The 17,630-nt window shown below is 39.7% G+C and overlaps 1 protein-coding gene across 1 annotated transcript in view; it reads left to right on the top strand.

Annotated features, from left to right (window-relative positions):
• The window catches only part of LOC126195803 (cadherin-related tumor suppressor-like), a gene marked incomplete at its 5' end in the record, with an annotated part of 496,439 nt that extends 479,521 nt beyond the window's left edge, over window positions 1-16,918 (top strand). The window contains 2 exons of the mRNA XM_049934438.1: window positions 6,461-6,668; window positions 15,442-16,918. Coding sequence (XP_049790395.1) covers window positions 6,461-6,668; window positions 15,442-15,792 — 559 coding nt within the window. The remainder of the gene's footprint in view (window positions 1-6,460; window positions 6,669-15,441) is intronic.
• Between the last annotated feature and the right edge of the window lie 712 nt (window positions 16,919-17,630).

Raw genomic sequence — 17,630 nt, 5'->3', positions numbered from 1 at the left:
TCTACTAGTTTTTCCATTCGTCTGTAAAGAATTCGTGTTAGTATTTTGCAGCTGTGGCTTATTAAACTGATTGTTTGGTAATTTTCACATCTGTCAACACCTGCTTTCTTTGGGATTGGAATTATTATATTCTTCTTGAAGTCTGAGGGTATTTCGCCTGTTTCATACATCTTGCTCACCAGATGGTAGAGTTTTGTCAGGACTGGCTCTCCCAAGGCCGTCAGTAGTTCCAATGGAATGTTGTCTACTCCGGGGGCCTTGTTTCGACTCAGATCTTTCAGTGCTCAGTCAAACTCTTCCCGCAGTATCGTATCTTCCATTTCCATAATATTGTCCTCAAGTACATCGCCCTTGTATAGACCCTCTATATACTCCTTCCACCTTTCTGCTTTCCCTTCTTTGCTTAGAACTGGGTTTCCATCTGAGCTCTTGATGTTCATACAAGTGTTTCTCTTATCTCCAAAGGTCTCTTTAATTTTCCTGTGGGCTGTATCTATCTTACCCCTAGTGAGATAAGCCTCTACATCCTTACATTTGTCCTCTAGCCATCCCTGCTTAGCCATTTTGCACTTCCTGTCGATCTCATTTTTGAGACGTTTGCATTCCTTTTTGCCTGCTTCATTTACTGCATTTTTATATTTTCTCCTTTCATCAATTAAATTCAATATTTCTTCTGTTACCCAAGGATTTCTACTAGCCCTCGTCTTTTTACCTACTTGATCCTCTGCTGCCTTCACTACTTCATCCCTCAAAGCTACCCATTCTTCTTCTACTGTATTTCTTTCCCCCATTTCTGTCAATTGTTCTCTTATGCTCTCCCTTAGACTCTGTACAACCTCTGGTTCTTTCAGTTTATCCAGGTCCCATCTCCTTAAATTCCCACCTTTTTGCAGTTTCTTCAGTTTTAATCTACAGGTCATAACCAATAGATTGTGGTCAGAGTCCACATCTGCCCCTGGAAATGTCTTACATTTTAAAACCTGGTTCCTAAATCTCTGTCTTTCCATTATATAATCTATCTGATACCTTTTAGTATCTCCAGGGTTCTTCCATGTATACAACCTTCTATCATGATTCTTAAACCAAGTGTTAGCTATGATTAAATTATGCTCTGTGCAAAATTCTACCAGGCGGCTTCCTCTTTCATTTCTTAGCCCCAATCCATATTCACCTACTACGTTTCCTTCTCTCCCTTTTCCCACACTCGAATTCCAGTCACCCATGACTATTAAATTTTTGTCTCCCTTCACTATCTGAATAATTTCTTTTATTTCATCATACATTTCTTCAATTTCTTCGTCATCTGCAGAGCTAGTTGGCATATAAACTTGTACTACTGTAGTAGGTGTGGGCTTCGTACCTATCTTGGCCACAATAATGCGTTCACTATGCCTTTTGTAGCAGCTTACCCGCATTCCTATTTTCCTATTCATTATTAAACCTACTCCTGCATTACCCCTATTTGACTTTGTGTTTATAACCCTGTAGTCACCTGACCAGAAGTCTTGTTCCTCCTGCCACCGAACTTCACTAATTCCCAATATATCTAACTTTAACCTATCCATTTCCCTTTTTAAATTTTCTAACCTACCTGCCCGATTAAGGGATCTGACATTCCACGCTCCGATCCATAGAACGCCAGTTTTCTTTCTCCTGATAACGACATCCTCTTGAGTAGTTCCCGCCCGTAGATCCGAATGGGGGACTATTTTACCTCCGGAATATTTTACCCTAGAGGACGCCATCATCATTTAATCATACAGTAAAGCTGCATGCCCTCGGGAAAAATTACGGCCGTAGTTTCCCCTTGCTTTCAGCCGTTCGCAGTACCAGCACAGCAAGGCCGTTTAGGTTATTGTTACAAGGCCATATCAGTCAATCATCCAGACTGTTGCCCTTGCAACTACTGAAAAGGCTGCTGCCCCTCTTCAGGAACCACACATTTGTCTGGCCTCTCAACAGATACCCCTCCATTGTGGTTGTACCTACGGTACGGCTATCTGTATCGCTGAGGCACGCAAGCCTCCCCACCAACGGCAAGGTCCATGGTTCATGGGGGGACTTATGACTATAGACCATCTAAATTTAATCAAGTAAATCAGTAAGGAAGCTGATTCGTTGGAGAGAAAAAAAAAACTACTGCGTGCTCAGTTTTATTATACAGCTGCTAATTATCTGCTTAATATTTACTTGATTACAATTGTATTTTTCAAATGAAAATCTTGTACATGTATAAATACTTTATGAACATAATAGAGGGAAACATTCCACGTGGGAAAAATACATCTAAAAACAAAGATGATGTGACTTACGAAACGAAGCGCTGGCAGGTCGATAGACACACAAAGTAACTCAAAACAAACACACAAAATTCAAGCTTTCGCAACAAACTGTTGCCTCATCAGGAAAGAGGGGAAGGAGAGGGAAAGACGAAAGGATGTGGGTTTTAAGGGAGAGGGTAAGGAGTCACTCCAATCCCGGGAGCGGAAAGACTTACCTTAGGGGGAAAAAAGGACAGGTATACACTCGCGCGCACACACACACACACACGTATCCATCCACACATATACAGACACAAGCAGACATATTTCAAGACAAAGAGTTTGGCCCAAACTCTTTGTCTTGAAATATGTCTGCTTGTGTCTGTATATGTGTGGATGGATATGTGTGTGTGTGCGAGTGTATACCTGTCCTTTTTTCCCCCTAAGGTAAGTCTTTCCACTCCCGGGATTGGAGTGACTCCTTACCTTCTCCCTTAAAACCCACATCCTTTTGTCTTTCCCTCTCCTTCCCCTCTTTCCTGATGAGGCAACAGTTTGTTGCGAAAGCTTGAATTTTGTGTGTTTGTTTGAGTTAGTTTGTGTGTCTATCGACCTGCCAGCGCTTCGTTTGGTAAGTCACATCATCTTTGTTTTTAGATATATAAATACTTTATTGTATTTATAGTATGAGGGGCATTCAATAAGTAATGCAACACATTATTTTCTTGGCCACTTTCAGTTGAAAAAATGCAGAATTTGTTGTGAAACATCATGTAGCCTTCAAAAGGGCATCCGTAATGGAAGCATTCCAAGCAGAGAGCTGCCCTTGAGTCTTTTTTTGACGGAAACCAGAGCATCACTGACACTCATAGGCACTTGGAGAATGTCTCTGCAGACCTGGCAGCGAATAAAAACACCAGATGTAACTGAAAACTTTAGAGGAAATCCCAGTTCACTAGCATGTAATATATTCCCTAATCATACTGTTGTCATTGGAGGAGACTAATCATCAAACAATCAGTTGAGATAAAATTTTGGAACTGGTGGGCAGGATGTAACATCCTGAGAAAAAATACTAAATGCCTTCTGTGGAACCTTCCTTGAACAGATAGTTAGGAAGCCCATTCATGATGGAAATATATTGAATGTAATGGCAACAAATAGACATGACCTTTCTGATGATGCCCATGTTGAAACTGATATTAGTGATGATGCAGAAGCATAGCAACAATGATTATTAAAATACAGAGGACAACTAAGACAAGTAGAAAGGTTTATAAGTTCAACAAACTAGACAAAGAGGCAGTAATGTCAGAGGTCAGTGACAACAGAATAGAACAGAACTTAAAACATGTAGCTTTGGACAGAAGCATGTAGAAGAGCTGTGGCCCAAGTTTAGAAGAGTAGTTGACGTGCACCAGGTAGATATGTACGTAGTACTACAGTTCATGATGCGAAGTACGCTTTATGGTACTCGCTTACTGTGACGCATTGGCCTACTCGCTTACTGCGGAGCATTGACCTATTTAAATGTCACATCACTACAAATATGGTTGACATAGATTTTAGTGTCATTGACAAGCAGCTAAAATTGCTAAAATGGAACACTGCTTCAGGAAACCCCTATCATATTCCTTATAGAATTTATGCGAGTTGGCCCAGCTTTTAACCACATTATACAATACCTAAACACTGAGCCCTGTGGTTGAGAGAAACTGCAGATCTCACCCATCTACAAGAAGTGTAGTAGTGATTTTCTGTAAAACTAGCATCCATTATCTGTGACATACAGCTGTTGCAGAATCTTAGAACATAATCTTAGCTCAAACATAATAAAATATCTGAAACAGAATGACCTCCACCATACCAAGCAGCATGTATTTCAAAATCATCGGCTGTGCAAAACTCAGCTAGTGATTTTCTCACATGACATTGTGGAAGCCGTGGATCTAGGCAGTCAGCTATATGCAACATTTCTTGACCTCCAAAAAACATGGGATTCAATACTATACCTACGGTTATTAATGAAACTATGATCATATGAAGTATCAGGTGAAATTTGTTACTGAATTGCGGATTTCTTAGTAGGAATGCCTCATCATTTTTGTTTGGATGAAGAGTCTTTGCCAGATGTATAAGTAACTTCACGTGTGTCCCAGGGAAGTGTACTAGGAGATCCTTGCTGTAAGTGTTGTATGTTAATGACCTGGCAAACAATTATTGACAGTAGACTCAGTCTGTTTGCAGATGATGCAGTTATCTTTAATGCAGTACTGTCTGAAAAACATTGCACAAATATTTACACAGATCTTGATAAGATTTCAAAGTGATAAAAAGATTGTAAGTTGCTTTAAATGTTGAGTCATGGTTAGAATCAGTCAACTCATACAGACATCTGGGTGAAAACAATTTGTGGATAGATGAAATGGAATGATCACTAAGTCTCAGTTGTTGGTATAGCAAGTGGTAAACTGTGATTCATCAGTAGGATTCAAGAAAATGAAATTCTACCAAGGAAATTTCTAAATATACTCTTGTCAAAGCCAGCCTGAAATATTGACCACATTTATGGGACCCTTTATAAATAGGACTAACAAGGATATTGAAGCTATAGAAGAATGAGCAGCAGGAGTTGTCACAGTTAGTTTGATCAGCAGGAATGTGCCAAAGAAGTACTAAAATATCTTGAGTCATCAACAGAATTTTACACTTTTATCTGGTATATTCCGCTTATTCAGATATTGTATGTATCTGATGGCCATAAATTTCTGTTTATGTGAAAGACAGTTAACAAGTATCCTGATCCTAAAATAAAAACCTGAACTGGCAGATTATAGATGTCTACTAACCCATTAAAGTCTTCTTAGAAAGTTCCAAGAACCAGAATTAAGTGAGGAATATAGATATTTACAGTGCAAACAAAAGACTGTAAGCAGTCGTCACAATGTTAAGTATATTTTGATGTATTCCTCATCCGAAGTATCACTTGCCTTTATATAATCATTAATTTTCTCAAACGTCTGTGTAAGTCATTTTACTTTAACCATTTTTCTAGTTATTCTGTGATCTTTATACCAATATCATGATTCATCAACAGAATTTTACACTTACTTTTAATCTGATATATTCATGCTCGTCCGTGTATGGTGTTTATCTGGTGGCCTTAAATTTCTGTTTTCATGAGAAGAAGTTAACAACTATCATGGTCCTAAAATATATTCTTTGCTAGCTATCTTTTTTGAACATATTATTAGCTTTTTGACTTACTTATTGACAATATGTATACATTTTAATTGTACTATATAAACACTCGTGTATCTCAGGCATATGAGTGTCAGAAACTCTGATCTTGGATTGGCAATGTGATTTACATTTTAATGATACTTATCTAGTACCAGTGCTGGTTATTAGTGTTACAACACATGCTGCAAGTCCTTTCTCTGAAGTGAGCCAGTGAACGCTGCTGATTACTATTGACACTCTCAAACAAATCCGAACATTTATTTACTGTCATTTTGCTGAAAGGAAAACATTACCTGTTGCTCTGGAGATAAATTGTGATTCTGGAGATAAATATGTGCGAACATTTCTTCAAATGTTACCATATTTCCTCATATGTTAAACACGTGGTGTACTCTTAGTTCCACTGCACCTCTCCTTTATCCTTTCCTGGTTGTTAGTGTTACAACACATACTAGAAATTTTTCTCTGTGGTGAGCCAGTGAGTCCTCCTGATTCTGTCTACACTCTCAAACAAATCTGAACATTTGTTAGCTGTGATTTTGAAGATGAGAAAATATTACCTGTGGTTTTGGAGGTCTTCCACAATACTCATTGTTCTTTGGTCTATAAAACTGCTAATATAATACTGTTTGTATTTTTGTCATCAAGTGAAATATCATCAAGAAGGGAGTAGTATTGTATGGTTGTACAAGAGAATATTTTGAGATGTATTCCAAGTAATCTTAAAGAACATTCTTATCTTCAGATAGAGCAAAAAGCAGTGCATTTTTGGTAGAATAATGTAGTAGCAACCCATTGTACATGTTAAATTTAAAAGGTTTTGTTGATACGGGAAGTTTATCTGTAATGTTCTATGCCGTAAATAAATGTTGAGTAGACTTTTTTATGTAGATTTAAGCAAAGTCATTAGATACACTTATCTAAAGATAAAAAACATTTGCTCCTTGTGCAAACAGGAAAGAGCCACTTCATCTGCATCACGGAGTGGCCGGGGCTGTGAATGGTGGAGGAGGTCCCGGTGTAGTGGGATCCCCTACGCAGCACGGGTGCAACACTGATGACAACGCCAGCTCTACGACGACAGATGAGAGCGGCAATGACTCATTCACTTGTTCAGAGTTCGAGTACGACAATACAAATGATAAGACACGAGGAGCGGGAGAGGTAATGCACTCCATTCACTTATTCTCCAAACAGCTGCTGAAAATGACTAAATATTCTTCCCAGAATGTTGCTCTTATTTCAAGTTATTTAATGAAGACAGACATACCTATTAATTATCCTCAAAGTATTTTTATGTCTGTATTAAAAATGTTACATATCCTAAGTAGAGTGAGGATCTCTTTCCAGCAGGGAGAAGTACATCACAAACAACAATAGTCAGGGTAATTGTTGATTGCTGGTACAACAGTCATGTCTGGCAGTTTTCTGCACTTTTAAGGTAACGTCACTTCAGACATACGTCACACAGATGCAGAATCAGCAGTGGCATTGTATGTAGTCTTGTCATTGGCTGTTCACCGTACTGTATGAGTTGTGACAACAGCTTTGTAGGCTAAAGAGAAAAGTGACAGGATTATATATCAGAATATTCTAAAACTTGGAAAATGAAGTAGAACACAGTCAGAACAACATTATGATTAAAATTGTGCTAAATGTAAAGAAATGTGTTTTCCTTTATAAAAGAAATTTAGCTTCCTCTGTCATGTACAGATCTCCCCCAAATTAAATGAAAACATGTTGGCTGTGTTTGTGTGGCATTCTACAAAGGCTGTTCCAAAAGTAAATTCTGATGCTGTCTGGTGTGTGGAGGATAGGGGATAATGGTTTGAGTGTGGCTTTGTCACATGGCTAAGTACAAGTCTGGCAGAGCTGTGGAAAGTTATTGAACTGTTATTAATGCAGTAACTGTAAATTAAAATGGCCACTATCGTCAAAAATCATGCCACCTGAAATACGTGTTGTAACCCCTTTACTGTGTGCTAAAAATGTGAAAGCTACAGACATTCCTAGTGAACTTTGTGCATACAGAGGAAACAGTACGATTGATATTGCTGCAAGAAAATGCTGCTGCTTGTTTCGGAAATGTCAGACAAATGTCATTGGTGAAAAAAGAAGTGGACAGATGAACTTGTTGCATTGGTCAATGACAGAATCAGAGAAACTTGTCAGTTGACTATTACAGTATTATTAGTCAGTTTCCCTCAGATATTGCAGACAGTGTTGTACAAACTTGTGATTGATAAGCCTGGTTACCACAAATTTTGTGCATGATGGGTCCCAGAGCTTCAGTCTGTCCCCAAAACAAAGAGGTTGGGAGCCTCACTAATGGTTCTGATGTGGAGTGATACAGAATGAGATGAATTCTTCACTCACATTGTGACACGGGATGAAACATGAGTTGCATATGTCACTGTGGAGACAAAAAACAAGTCATTGGAGTGGGGCTAGAATAGCTTACCACATTAGGCTTCAAAATCATTTTAAGCACAAAGCTGATGACAACTGTTTTTGGGGAGAAAGGAAGCACTCCATGTTGATTTTACAGAAAGCGGTCCAAATTAAAATTTGAAATTGTTTATGAAATCATAAACAAGCTAGGAAGATCCATTCGAAGCAAAAGGCATAGGATGTTGGGCTAGTGGTGTTTTTGTACACGATAACGGTAGACCACATACTGCTGCAAACACACACACAAACTTAGCCTTACACTTTCAACTGGAAATTGTAGTTTATTCTCCATCAAGCCCTTATTTTTTGCCCATTGATTTTCATCTTTTTCCAAAGGGGAAAAAATGGCAAGGGTCAGAGAGGTTTGGAATTAATGACTAGTTAAAAGAGAGTGTCGAAGTGGAGCTTAACTAGCAGGCAGCAGACTTCTACGATGAGGTCATTGAGAAACTCTTTCCTCAGTATTGAAGATTCCTCAATATAGGAGGTAATTTTATGTTGTAGTTTTAACAAATCAAACAATAGAAAATTCAGGATGAAATAACAATATGAATTAAGATTGGCTGCTGCTCATCACATAGAGGTTTCTTTAGCTATCATACAAAATCTTTCATCAAGTGAAGAAAAAAAAAAAAAACACACACACACACACACATATACATACACACAACCACTGTTGTCTCCAGCCACTGTGCCTCCACTGGGGGCTAGTACCTGACCTCCACCTGCCTCTGTTGCCTTCCCTGCTCCCAATCTAGCCTAACACACACATGCTATCCCCTCTCTCCCCATCTCACCTGCATAGTCCTTTCCACTTCTGTACTTCTCTCATCCTGTCCCCCACCCTCCCTTCAGCACACTTCTACTGATGCTTCATCAAACAATCCACCATCCTATCCGTACTCCTGTATCCCTTCCCCTCCCATTGCAACATGTCTTCTGTACCCTGTTACCTATCTCCCAGATAGCATCCCAGAGTCCCCAGAGAGCATCCCAGAGTGTCCCAGTGAACTAAAACACCAAGAAGAATCGCTTCTCGGCTTTTGGCAAGATCAATGTGTAGTAGTGTATATTAAACAATTAAATAAATATAAAAATAAACCACCCACCTTCCCAGGAGTCGGAACTCCTGCAGAAATACAGAAACGTATGATTATAATCATTAATAATCAATGAGAACGCTGCATGGCTGTGTAAGACATGCAGTTGCCTCGTTCTCAATTAAATGCAGCAGCTTCGTACTATAAAGCAACTACAAATCATCGAAACATGCCGTAGCTGCCTGCGAGTACTGATAAGAGCCGCGCCATACGTCACACTTCCTGCAGATACTGAGAAACTGGCTGGGTGTGGCAGGAAGTAGCGCCCCGATAAACCGCAATGGCGGCACCGGATGCGGAGCAATTCTGCGGATCCCGCCGGCGGCTCGTGCGGCGGCTAAGTCCCGTTCGAGGTCACCCGCCTTACGTAGCTGCAGCGACTAAATAAACACAGCCGTGCATGGCTCTCTGGGCCACCAGAAACTAGAGCAGCATTCGTTATCCACCACCTCCTGCACCACCATCGCCACAGCTACCCGAGATCATCACATCTGCAGTGATGAGCAGCCCCTCTCCAAACGTGCCGTGAGTCTCATTGGGGCCTTCCCAGGCTGCAGTTATCCTCCCAACATTGTCCTCCAGAACAGATGTCTCATGTCTCGTCCACCTCAGTCACCGTCCTCCACGTGACTGCCGACTGTCACAAATGAGCATACCCCTCCTGACTGAGTACTACCCAGGAACTGCAGCATACAAGTCACATTCCCCACCAGGATCTCTACTACCTCTCGTCATGCCCTAAAATGGGAAGTATCCCTCCCACTATCCTCTCCCGTAGCGATAGTTCGGCAGCCACCTGACCTACGCAGTATCCTTATCTGCCCCTATTTCATCCCTGCTCTCAAACTGTAGCCCTGTGGCTCGTATCCCTGCAAAACACGTAGCTGCAACGTCTCTTCCGTGCATCCTCCCACCCCTACCTGCTCCTGTCCTGCCACAGGCATTTTTGAATCCCATGAAAGGTAGGGCAACCTGCGAAGCAAGCTGTGTAGTCTACTGAGCTATCTGCAGTCACTGTGCACTATTTTACACAGGCATAGTCACTGAGAAGCTGCATGTCTGCACCAGTGGTCACTGCCGAGGTATGCCCAACAGAGATCTGGACCACCCCTTGCCAAACAAACCGTGTGATAAGATGGGTTTGATTTTAGTGCGTGCTGCACAACCTGTGCCGTCTGGATTCTTCCCGTGAACACCAGCTTTTCTGAACTGCACAGGTGGGAACTCTCCCTGAAACAGATCCTTCATTTCTGCAACAAACACCCCTGGCCTCAACCTTTGCTGTTACTGTTCTCTGTGTGCCTCTATGCACTGTCAGCTCCCCCTCCAGCACTGCATATGCCTTCTATCCCCAGCATATTTGCCTAAACCTTTCCCTTTCTCAGCTTCTCTCCTCTCCCCCCATCCCCTCCCAGCTCCTCCTGATACTGTAACCGACAACCTACTATCCTGTCCCCGTCACATCCCTGCATGCTCCCACGGGCAGCACTACAGCGTATTTTTCCACCCCTATCTCTTCCCACCTGACCCCTCTTACGGGGTCTTTTAAAAGTGATCGTCTATACTCAGAGATATGACAGAAATGATCATTCAAAACAAAGAAGTCAAGTAAGCATGGGCTCTAAAACGTATACGAGATATTCTCGATCTTCCATTTCGTGAAACAAATCTCTTCTTCTGCAAGTTCGTTGCTTTCCATATTTTGGGAAATGGTAGTATGGACCAAAACAATGAAAAAGTGTTCAGTAAACATGTACTCTAAAATGCATACCTTAAAAGTTATGAGCACTTGTTCATTAGAAGAGTTGTGTTACAAAGTACCAAAGATGAACAGGTGCTCATAGCTGGTAAGGTATGCATTTTAGAGCACATGTTTACTGTTCTTTTTTTTTTCTTGTTTTGGTCCATATCACTTCCCAAAATATGGAAAGCAAAGAGCTTGCAATAGACGAGATTTGCTTCACACTCTCAAAGATGAGGAACTGCTCATAGCTCTTAAGATATGCATTTTAGAGCCCATGTTTACTTGACGTTTTTGTTTCAAATGATCATTCCTGTCATATCCATGAGTATTGACCATCACTTCTGAAACACCGTGTACAATAAAAAAAAAAACCTCTTAATGTACTAGTGTTTTTTAATAAATTAACAGAACTTACATTCCAAATAACCATCTTATAAGGCACATTCAGATAACCTTTTTACAGTAACATCCTTGTTCAAATTCTTTTGTATCAGGATGCTCTTTCAAACTTTATGAATTTGCACAGCCAGATAGGAAATAAGGAAATGTTGGAATCTGCTCAGGTTGAAGTCAGTTCCTAACTAAACAGTCTTTCACATGGCAGATTTTAAATATTAACATCGATGTACTGCTTTCAGATAAATACAATTTTTCTTTATTTTTATATTCACCCAGATGTGTCTTGAAGCTGTTGCACCATTATCAGTTCATTTGTTTTGTATGCTATGGTAAATTCACTTCACAGAAAATTTTAAAATTTGTCGTACCTCTACACTTGGATATGTATGTGACTGTCTACGTTGGAAAGGGATAGTTTCTCTACAGTTTGTCATTTGCATGTAGTTATACTTTCACTTTGATTTGTATTCTGCAAAGGAATTTAGAGATGGAAACAAAAAAAAATTATTTCAGCTCCTTTTCCACTTTATAGTCTGTGACTGGCTTCTTTTGCATCACACGCATGCACACACAATCACACATTTATGTGACAGCGCCTTAAAGAAAGGGTTTGCCCAAAACTTGACTTAAAAGTTAGAGCCTCTTATACTACAAATGGGTATCTTTTAATCTTCCAACAAGAAACATGCTTGTTGTGGTCTTCAGTCCGAAGGCTGATTTGATGCAGCTCTTCACACTAGTCTATCCTGTGCAAGCCTTTTTATCTCTAAATAACTTCTACAACATATATCCATTTCAATCTGCCTACTGTTACTACAAAAGGATTACGAAGGAAATTATCTGTGTTATTTCTAAAGGAATCATCCTGGCATTTGTGAGGTGTGATTTAGGGAAATCACATAAAATCAAAATCTGGATGGCCACATGTGAATTTGAACCATCGTCCTCCCGAATGTGAGTCATTGTGCTGAGCACTGCACAAGCTCGCTCAGTGGAAGGTGTTGAATTCATTAAATGCTTAAACCAACGAAAGGCAGAAATACTGCATTTTTATGGTATATAAATCTGACAGGATACAACATATCTGAAGAAACGAATGTAAAGTTGAATCTAATGATGGCAATAGCCAAAAAAAGTTACTAATGAAATCAAAATTGCAATCTTGATAGTACATTGTAATAAAAAAGTACAAAAATTTATTTTGGACTCATATTCAGACTTTATGTCTTCAATTGACAGATTCGTGCAATACCACGTATGAGAAAGTTGAGTCACAGAAACAATAGTGGTGCCAATGCTGAAGGAAACTAATTCCATTAAATGTGTAAACTTTAGGAGAATAAGTTTGATACCTCATTTGGAAGAAAGTCTACTGACAATAATGAATAAACCATTTTACTCTATTGTTGAGAGAGAACTGGATAAAGAACATTTGGGCTTCAGAAAGGGTAAAGGTACAGAGATACAACTGGACCATTACAGATTGTTGGGGAAAGGAGCAAGGTTATAAACGGTATTAGAATTGCTTATGACATGTTACCACTAAGTGAAAATGAAAAGTCAAGCAACAGTATGTTAAAAGAACACAACACCAGCCATGAAGATAAATATGAGGAACACCAAGGCAATAGTTTTTACATGAAAAACAAATAACATAAATGTAAAAAATTTCCATTGTGTTAGGGAAACATGTTGATAGCTTCAGATACATAGCATGCAGTATAACCAATATATGACATGTAATCTAGAAATAAAAAACAAAGGTATAGTGTGGATACTTGATTGTGCCAGTTGTAGGTTGAAAGGGGGAGGGGAGTCAACCTATGGTTGCATAAGATATCAGGAGAGGTCAGGCTGCGCTACCTCGGTAAGGCGATCCCTATGTCGCTTCTTCTTTGACAGAAGCACAAATCACAGGGGTCTGTCAACCGACTGAGAGGGAGGCAGGGCTCATTCCCTTGCACTGTTCCTCTCCCCTCAGCAATCGTAAGTCCATGTTTGTTTACATTCTTAACTGACTGCCAAGTTAAAACGTCTGCACCATAGCCACTGCAGAAGAAATGCTTTACAGGGGTAGGACTATTGTCTGTGGTCCATTAAATAAACAGTTAAGAAAAGGAAAAGAATAGTGAAGTTTTGTTTCGTGTACTTCCCTGTATGATGCTGAAACATGGATGCTGTGGCAGAGAGAGGAGAAATTCTTGGACACTTTTGAGATGTGAATTTGAAGAAGAATGGAAAGTGTGGAATGGACAAATAAAATGGAAATGATGTTATGTCACACAGGATGAATGAGAAAAACAATACTGGAACTGAGGTGGAAGAGAATTTGACTAGAATACTGGATGATAAGAGACTGGATAATGAAGGCTGGCTTAAGAAGGAATGGTGACTTGAAAGGGGCTAGAGGAAGAAGATAGCAGCAAATTGACAACATTAAGATAAATGCCTCATATTCAGCTGCAAAAAGAATCGCGGAAAACTGGGAGAAATAGAGAATGTTGAACTTGCCTAATGGACAGAACACCACTTTATCACATGATATGCAAATCTTGATGATTGTGGAGGAGGTGGTGACAGATTTTAAAAAGTAAGTGTTTTTTGACAGTAATTAAATGTACAAAAATGCTGTCATATATGGGGTTCGGGTTCGTACAAAAGCCAATTACAGTTAACAGTTATTTAATAAATTGATATTTCGTACAATGGTTAATATCTGTAAATGAAAGAGTTTAATTTCATAGAAATTGATATGTTAGAAGTGATAGAAGTGATGTAAAATGTATGTGAAAGTAGAAAGGGTAAGAACTAATATATGCAGAAGAAATATAGGTTTGATGAGGAACTGGCTATTCAAGTTGATATCAGCAACTGTCTCTCTGTACAGGCAGTCTGTCACAATGTAGGAGCTCTAGAACCAAAAGTGGTGCAGGCTGTCCATAAGCTTTTGTAATACTGGGAGCCATGGCTCACTCACATTCATAACAGTGCGCTGTGCAGATGTCATCGTCACTAGCAAGCAGATCGTAGAAGGGTCATGTGCTATGAGTGATTAGATGGCACCACTGTTACAGAAAGCCTTTAAAAATGTCAAAGAAGGCACCCTAAGAGTACATTAAATAATCAACAGTAATCTAAAAATAATTTTAAGAAATCCCTTAGTTAACTGTGCAGATTTTGTTGTAGTGCTTATTTTGAAGAGTTGCCATAACAGACTGCAATGTTGTGGTATCTAGTCAAAGTTTGTTTCCTGTCATAAGCCTCTGTAGTCATTCTACAAGCTGCTTGCCACTGACAGTGAGAATATCCACACAGCTCTCTGATACCAACATGTGCCAGTGGCTCCCACTACAACAAATGCTAACGGACAGCCTGCCCACTTCCAATTATATGTCTCCTTCATCCTGATGGACTGACTGTGACGTGAGATGACTGATGGCCATGATTTTGAACAGCCACATCCACTTAATTTTTCTTTTTTCTTTGCATACATTTTATTTCATATTGTTTCTACTTTCAGACACATTTTCCATTATTTCTACCACTTTTAACATAGCAGTTTCTATGTAATTAAACTCGTTTATGTATAGTCATTAACCATTGCACCAAATGTCAGTTTATTAACGTAATTGTTAAATGTAACTGACAAATATATTTGACTACAAATTCCAACATTTCAACTACAGTCAATTATCAGTGGTAAGATTTGTAATTCTTACAGATTATTTAGGTTATCACAAACATTGTTAGTAAATCCAGTTAACAACTATGTGTCCTCTGTGTCACTGCATTATAAGGTGATAGGCTATCTCGTTTCTCCATTTCTGGGCTCATGTTACATGAATTCTCAATAACTTTATCTTTATTTTCTCTTGGAGATCTGATGTTAGTTGTAAGGTCGAAAAGGGTTATCTGTGCAAATAGAATAAAATGTGACCTAGACTGTGAATTCTACGATTGTGTAGATATCAAGATCACAAGCCTCCTCATTTCATGTAGTATATTTGCTGTGCGCTCTGATTTCCATGACCTTGAGACATACTATGTGTGTGTGGGGGGGGGGGAGGGAGAGGGGGGGGGTTAGATATTGTAAATGTGTTTGATGCACTTTCTGTGCTGTGGAATGTTATTTTCAAAATGATGAACCAGTAACATCTGATATATCAATTATGTGTATTTCATTTGGTTTTTATCATGCTGTGCTGGCAGTCACATTTCAGGTTCTGAAGGTTTACTTTTGCAGGTTTCAGCAACTGGTGCAGATCAGGGTAAACCACCACTGCCGCCAGTGCCTCCTGCGTCTTACGACGGTTTCGACTCGTCCTTCCGAGGTTCGCTGAGTACCTTGGTAGCGTCTGATGATGACCTGTCGACTCATGTCGGTGCATCTCTATACAGAGCACACAATGGGTCTCCTTCGTCAACGGCTGCGGCACTCGGCTGGGACTATTTGCTCAACTGGGGTCCCAATTTTGAAAGCCTAGTGGGTGTTTTCAAGGATATCGCTGAACTGCCAGACTCTGTAAACTCGCGAGTGGCCGCATCACTGCGATTGCCGAACAGTGCACCCAAGCCATCCGAAGAATATGTCTGACAGCTATGACATTATCTTTTGGCTGCTCAAAAGGGACAATGAGAAATTTTATTCTTGTGCCAAACTGCAGACAGTGATTCTGTGTTTACTTGCAGGTGATGAAGAGAACGTCTGACTTTCTGGTAAACTGTTTCTGTGTTGTACATGAGGAAGTTTTCATGTACTTTCTCAGAACAATCACACTTATCCAGAATATTTCAGACAGCACGTTTCAGATGTTGCATACTGTGATATTTTAAGTGAATAGTGCAAGAGACTTTTCTGTGCACATCAGAGTTACAACTCTCAGGTCAATTTGTGTCCCCATAAGGCAGCATTGCGTCCAGTTATAAGCACACCTCATTTTGTTGCAGTGCTGCATTCTGCATATTGAATGAGGGCAGTTCCCATGTAAATGGTCCATAACACTAAATGCATGTTGTAAATGCACCCCCAACCTTAGAAATGTACAAGCAGATTCACGAAAAGAAACTGCGGACTGTAAATAATTGTAAATGTTCATACCTCTTGTGCCATTGTGTCCTGTGTCACTCTGTGCTTCTGGCTATGTTATAGTATTTACTCAAACTTTTTGAAACTTCATTTTTCATCATCCTTGCTTGGTTTGTTTACCATACCTGTGGCTGGAACAATATAAACATCCCTTTAAATTTGTTTTACTGTATAATTAAGGGCCGATTATTTTTCACTCCCCCTTTTTTCTCTCATCGTGAATACTGTTATTCATTTGCAGATTCACAGTTAGTGGCACAGAACAGTATATTTCCACTTTCAGGCAACTATTTTGTGGGGAAAATTGCCCACTAGGTGTGCTCAATTTTTATGTCCATTAGACAGTATGGTACAAAATGAAATATTGCCAATTTTATGATGTACTATATAATTATAAAAAAATGTATAATGGCAGTACCCCATACTACTTTTACTTGTAAATATTATTTGTATTTTTATATTGTCAACGTCTGTTTATTTGTATGAAAATTGTGAAGTTGTACATTTGTATGTAATATTCAGTAACTCACTGTACTTAGCCAAAAGAGGTAGTGCCAAATGTTTTGCCTGTGTGAATGAGTGTTAAAATTTGAGTGTTATAATGTGAGAGATGTGAAATAATAAACAACGGAAGATGACACAAATTTTCATGTGTGTTAATTTATTTAACAACACAGACATATCAAAACTTTTGGGAGAAAATATGCTTGTGAATTTATTCCTCTAGTCCCATTTTACACTATCGCATTTTCTCCAACATATCAACATTACCTTACCAGAGGAATTATGAAAATTTTTCCATCATCAGATATTTATTTAATGTGGATACTATTGCTCTTTGATAAAACAGTGTAACAATATTATTAAAAGAATAATTGCTATTCACCATATAGCGGAGATGATGATTGCAGATAGGCACTACAAAAAGCCTGGCAGGAAGTGAGTTTTTGGCCAACAAGGCCTCCATCGAAAATAGACGATAAACATACACACCTGCGTGCGTGCAAATGCTACTCACACACACATGACCACAGTCTGGCTGCTGAGACCAGACTGCGAGCAGCAGCACGTGATGGGAGAGGCAACTAGTTGGTGAGGATAAGGAGGAGGCTGGCATGTGGAGGGGGAGAGAGAGAGAGCAGTGTAGGGGTGGGGGCCAGTAAAGTGCTGCTTGAGGGAGTATACATGGACGAGGTAGAGAGACGGTAGGGCGGCTCGAAGCAGTTGGGAGGTTAGACGGTAGGGCGGGGTGAGATCTACTGGAAAAGGAGAGAAGTAAAAAGATGGAGGGTGTGTTGGTGGAATAGAGAGCTGTGTAGTGTTGGAATGGAAACAGGGAAGGGGCT

Source organism: Schistocerca nitens, chromosome 7 (assembly GCF_023898315.1).
Source record: "Schistocerca nitens isolate TAMUIC-IGC-003100 chromosome 7, iqSchNite1.1, whole genome shotgun sequence".
Classification (NCBI taxonomy): Eukaryota; Metazoa; Arthropoda; class Insecta; order Orthoptera; family Acrididae; genus Schistocerca; species Schistocerca nitens.
The sequence above is the reverse complement of the archived record's forward strand: the minus strand, read 5'-3'. Positions and strand labels throughout refer to the sequence as shown.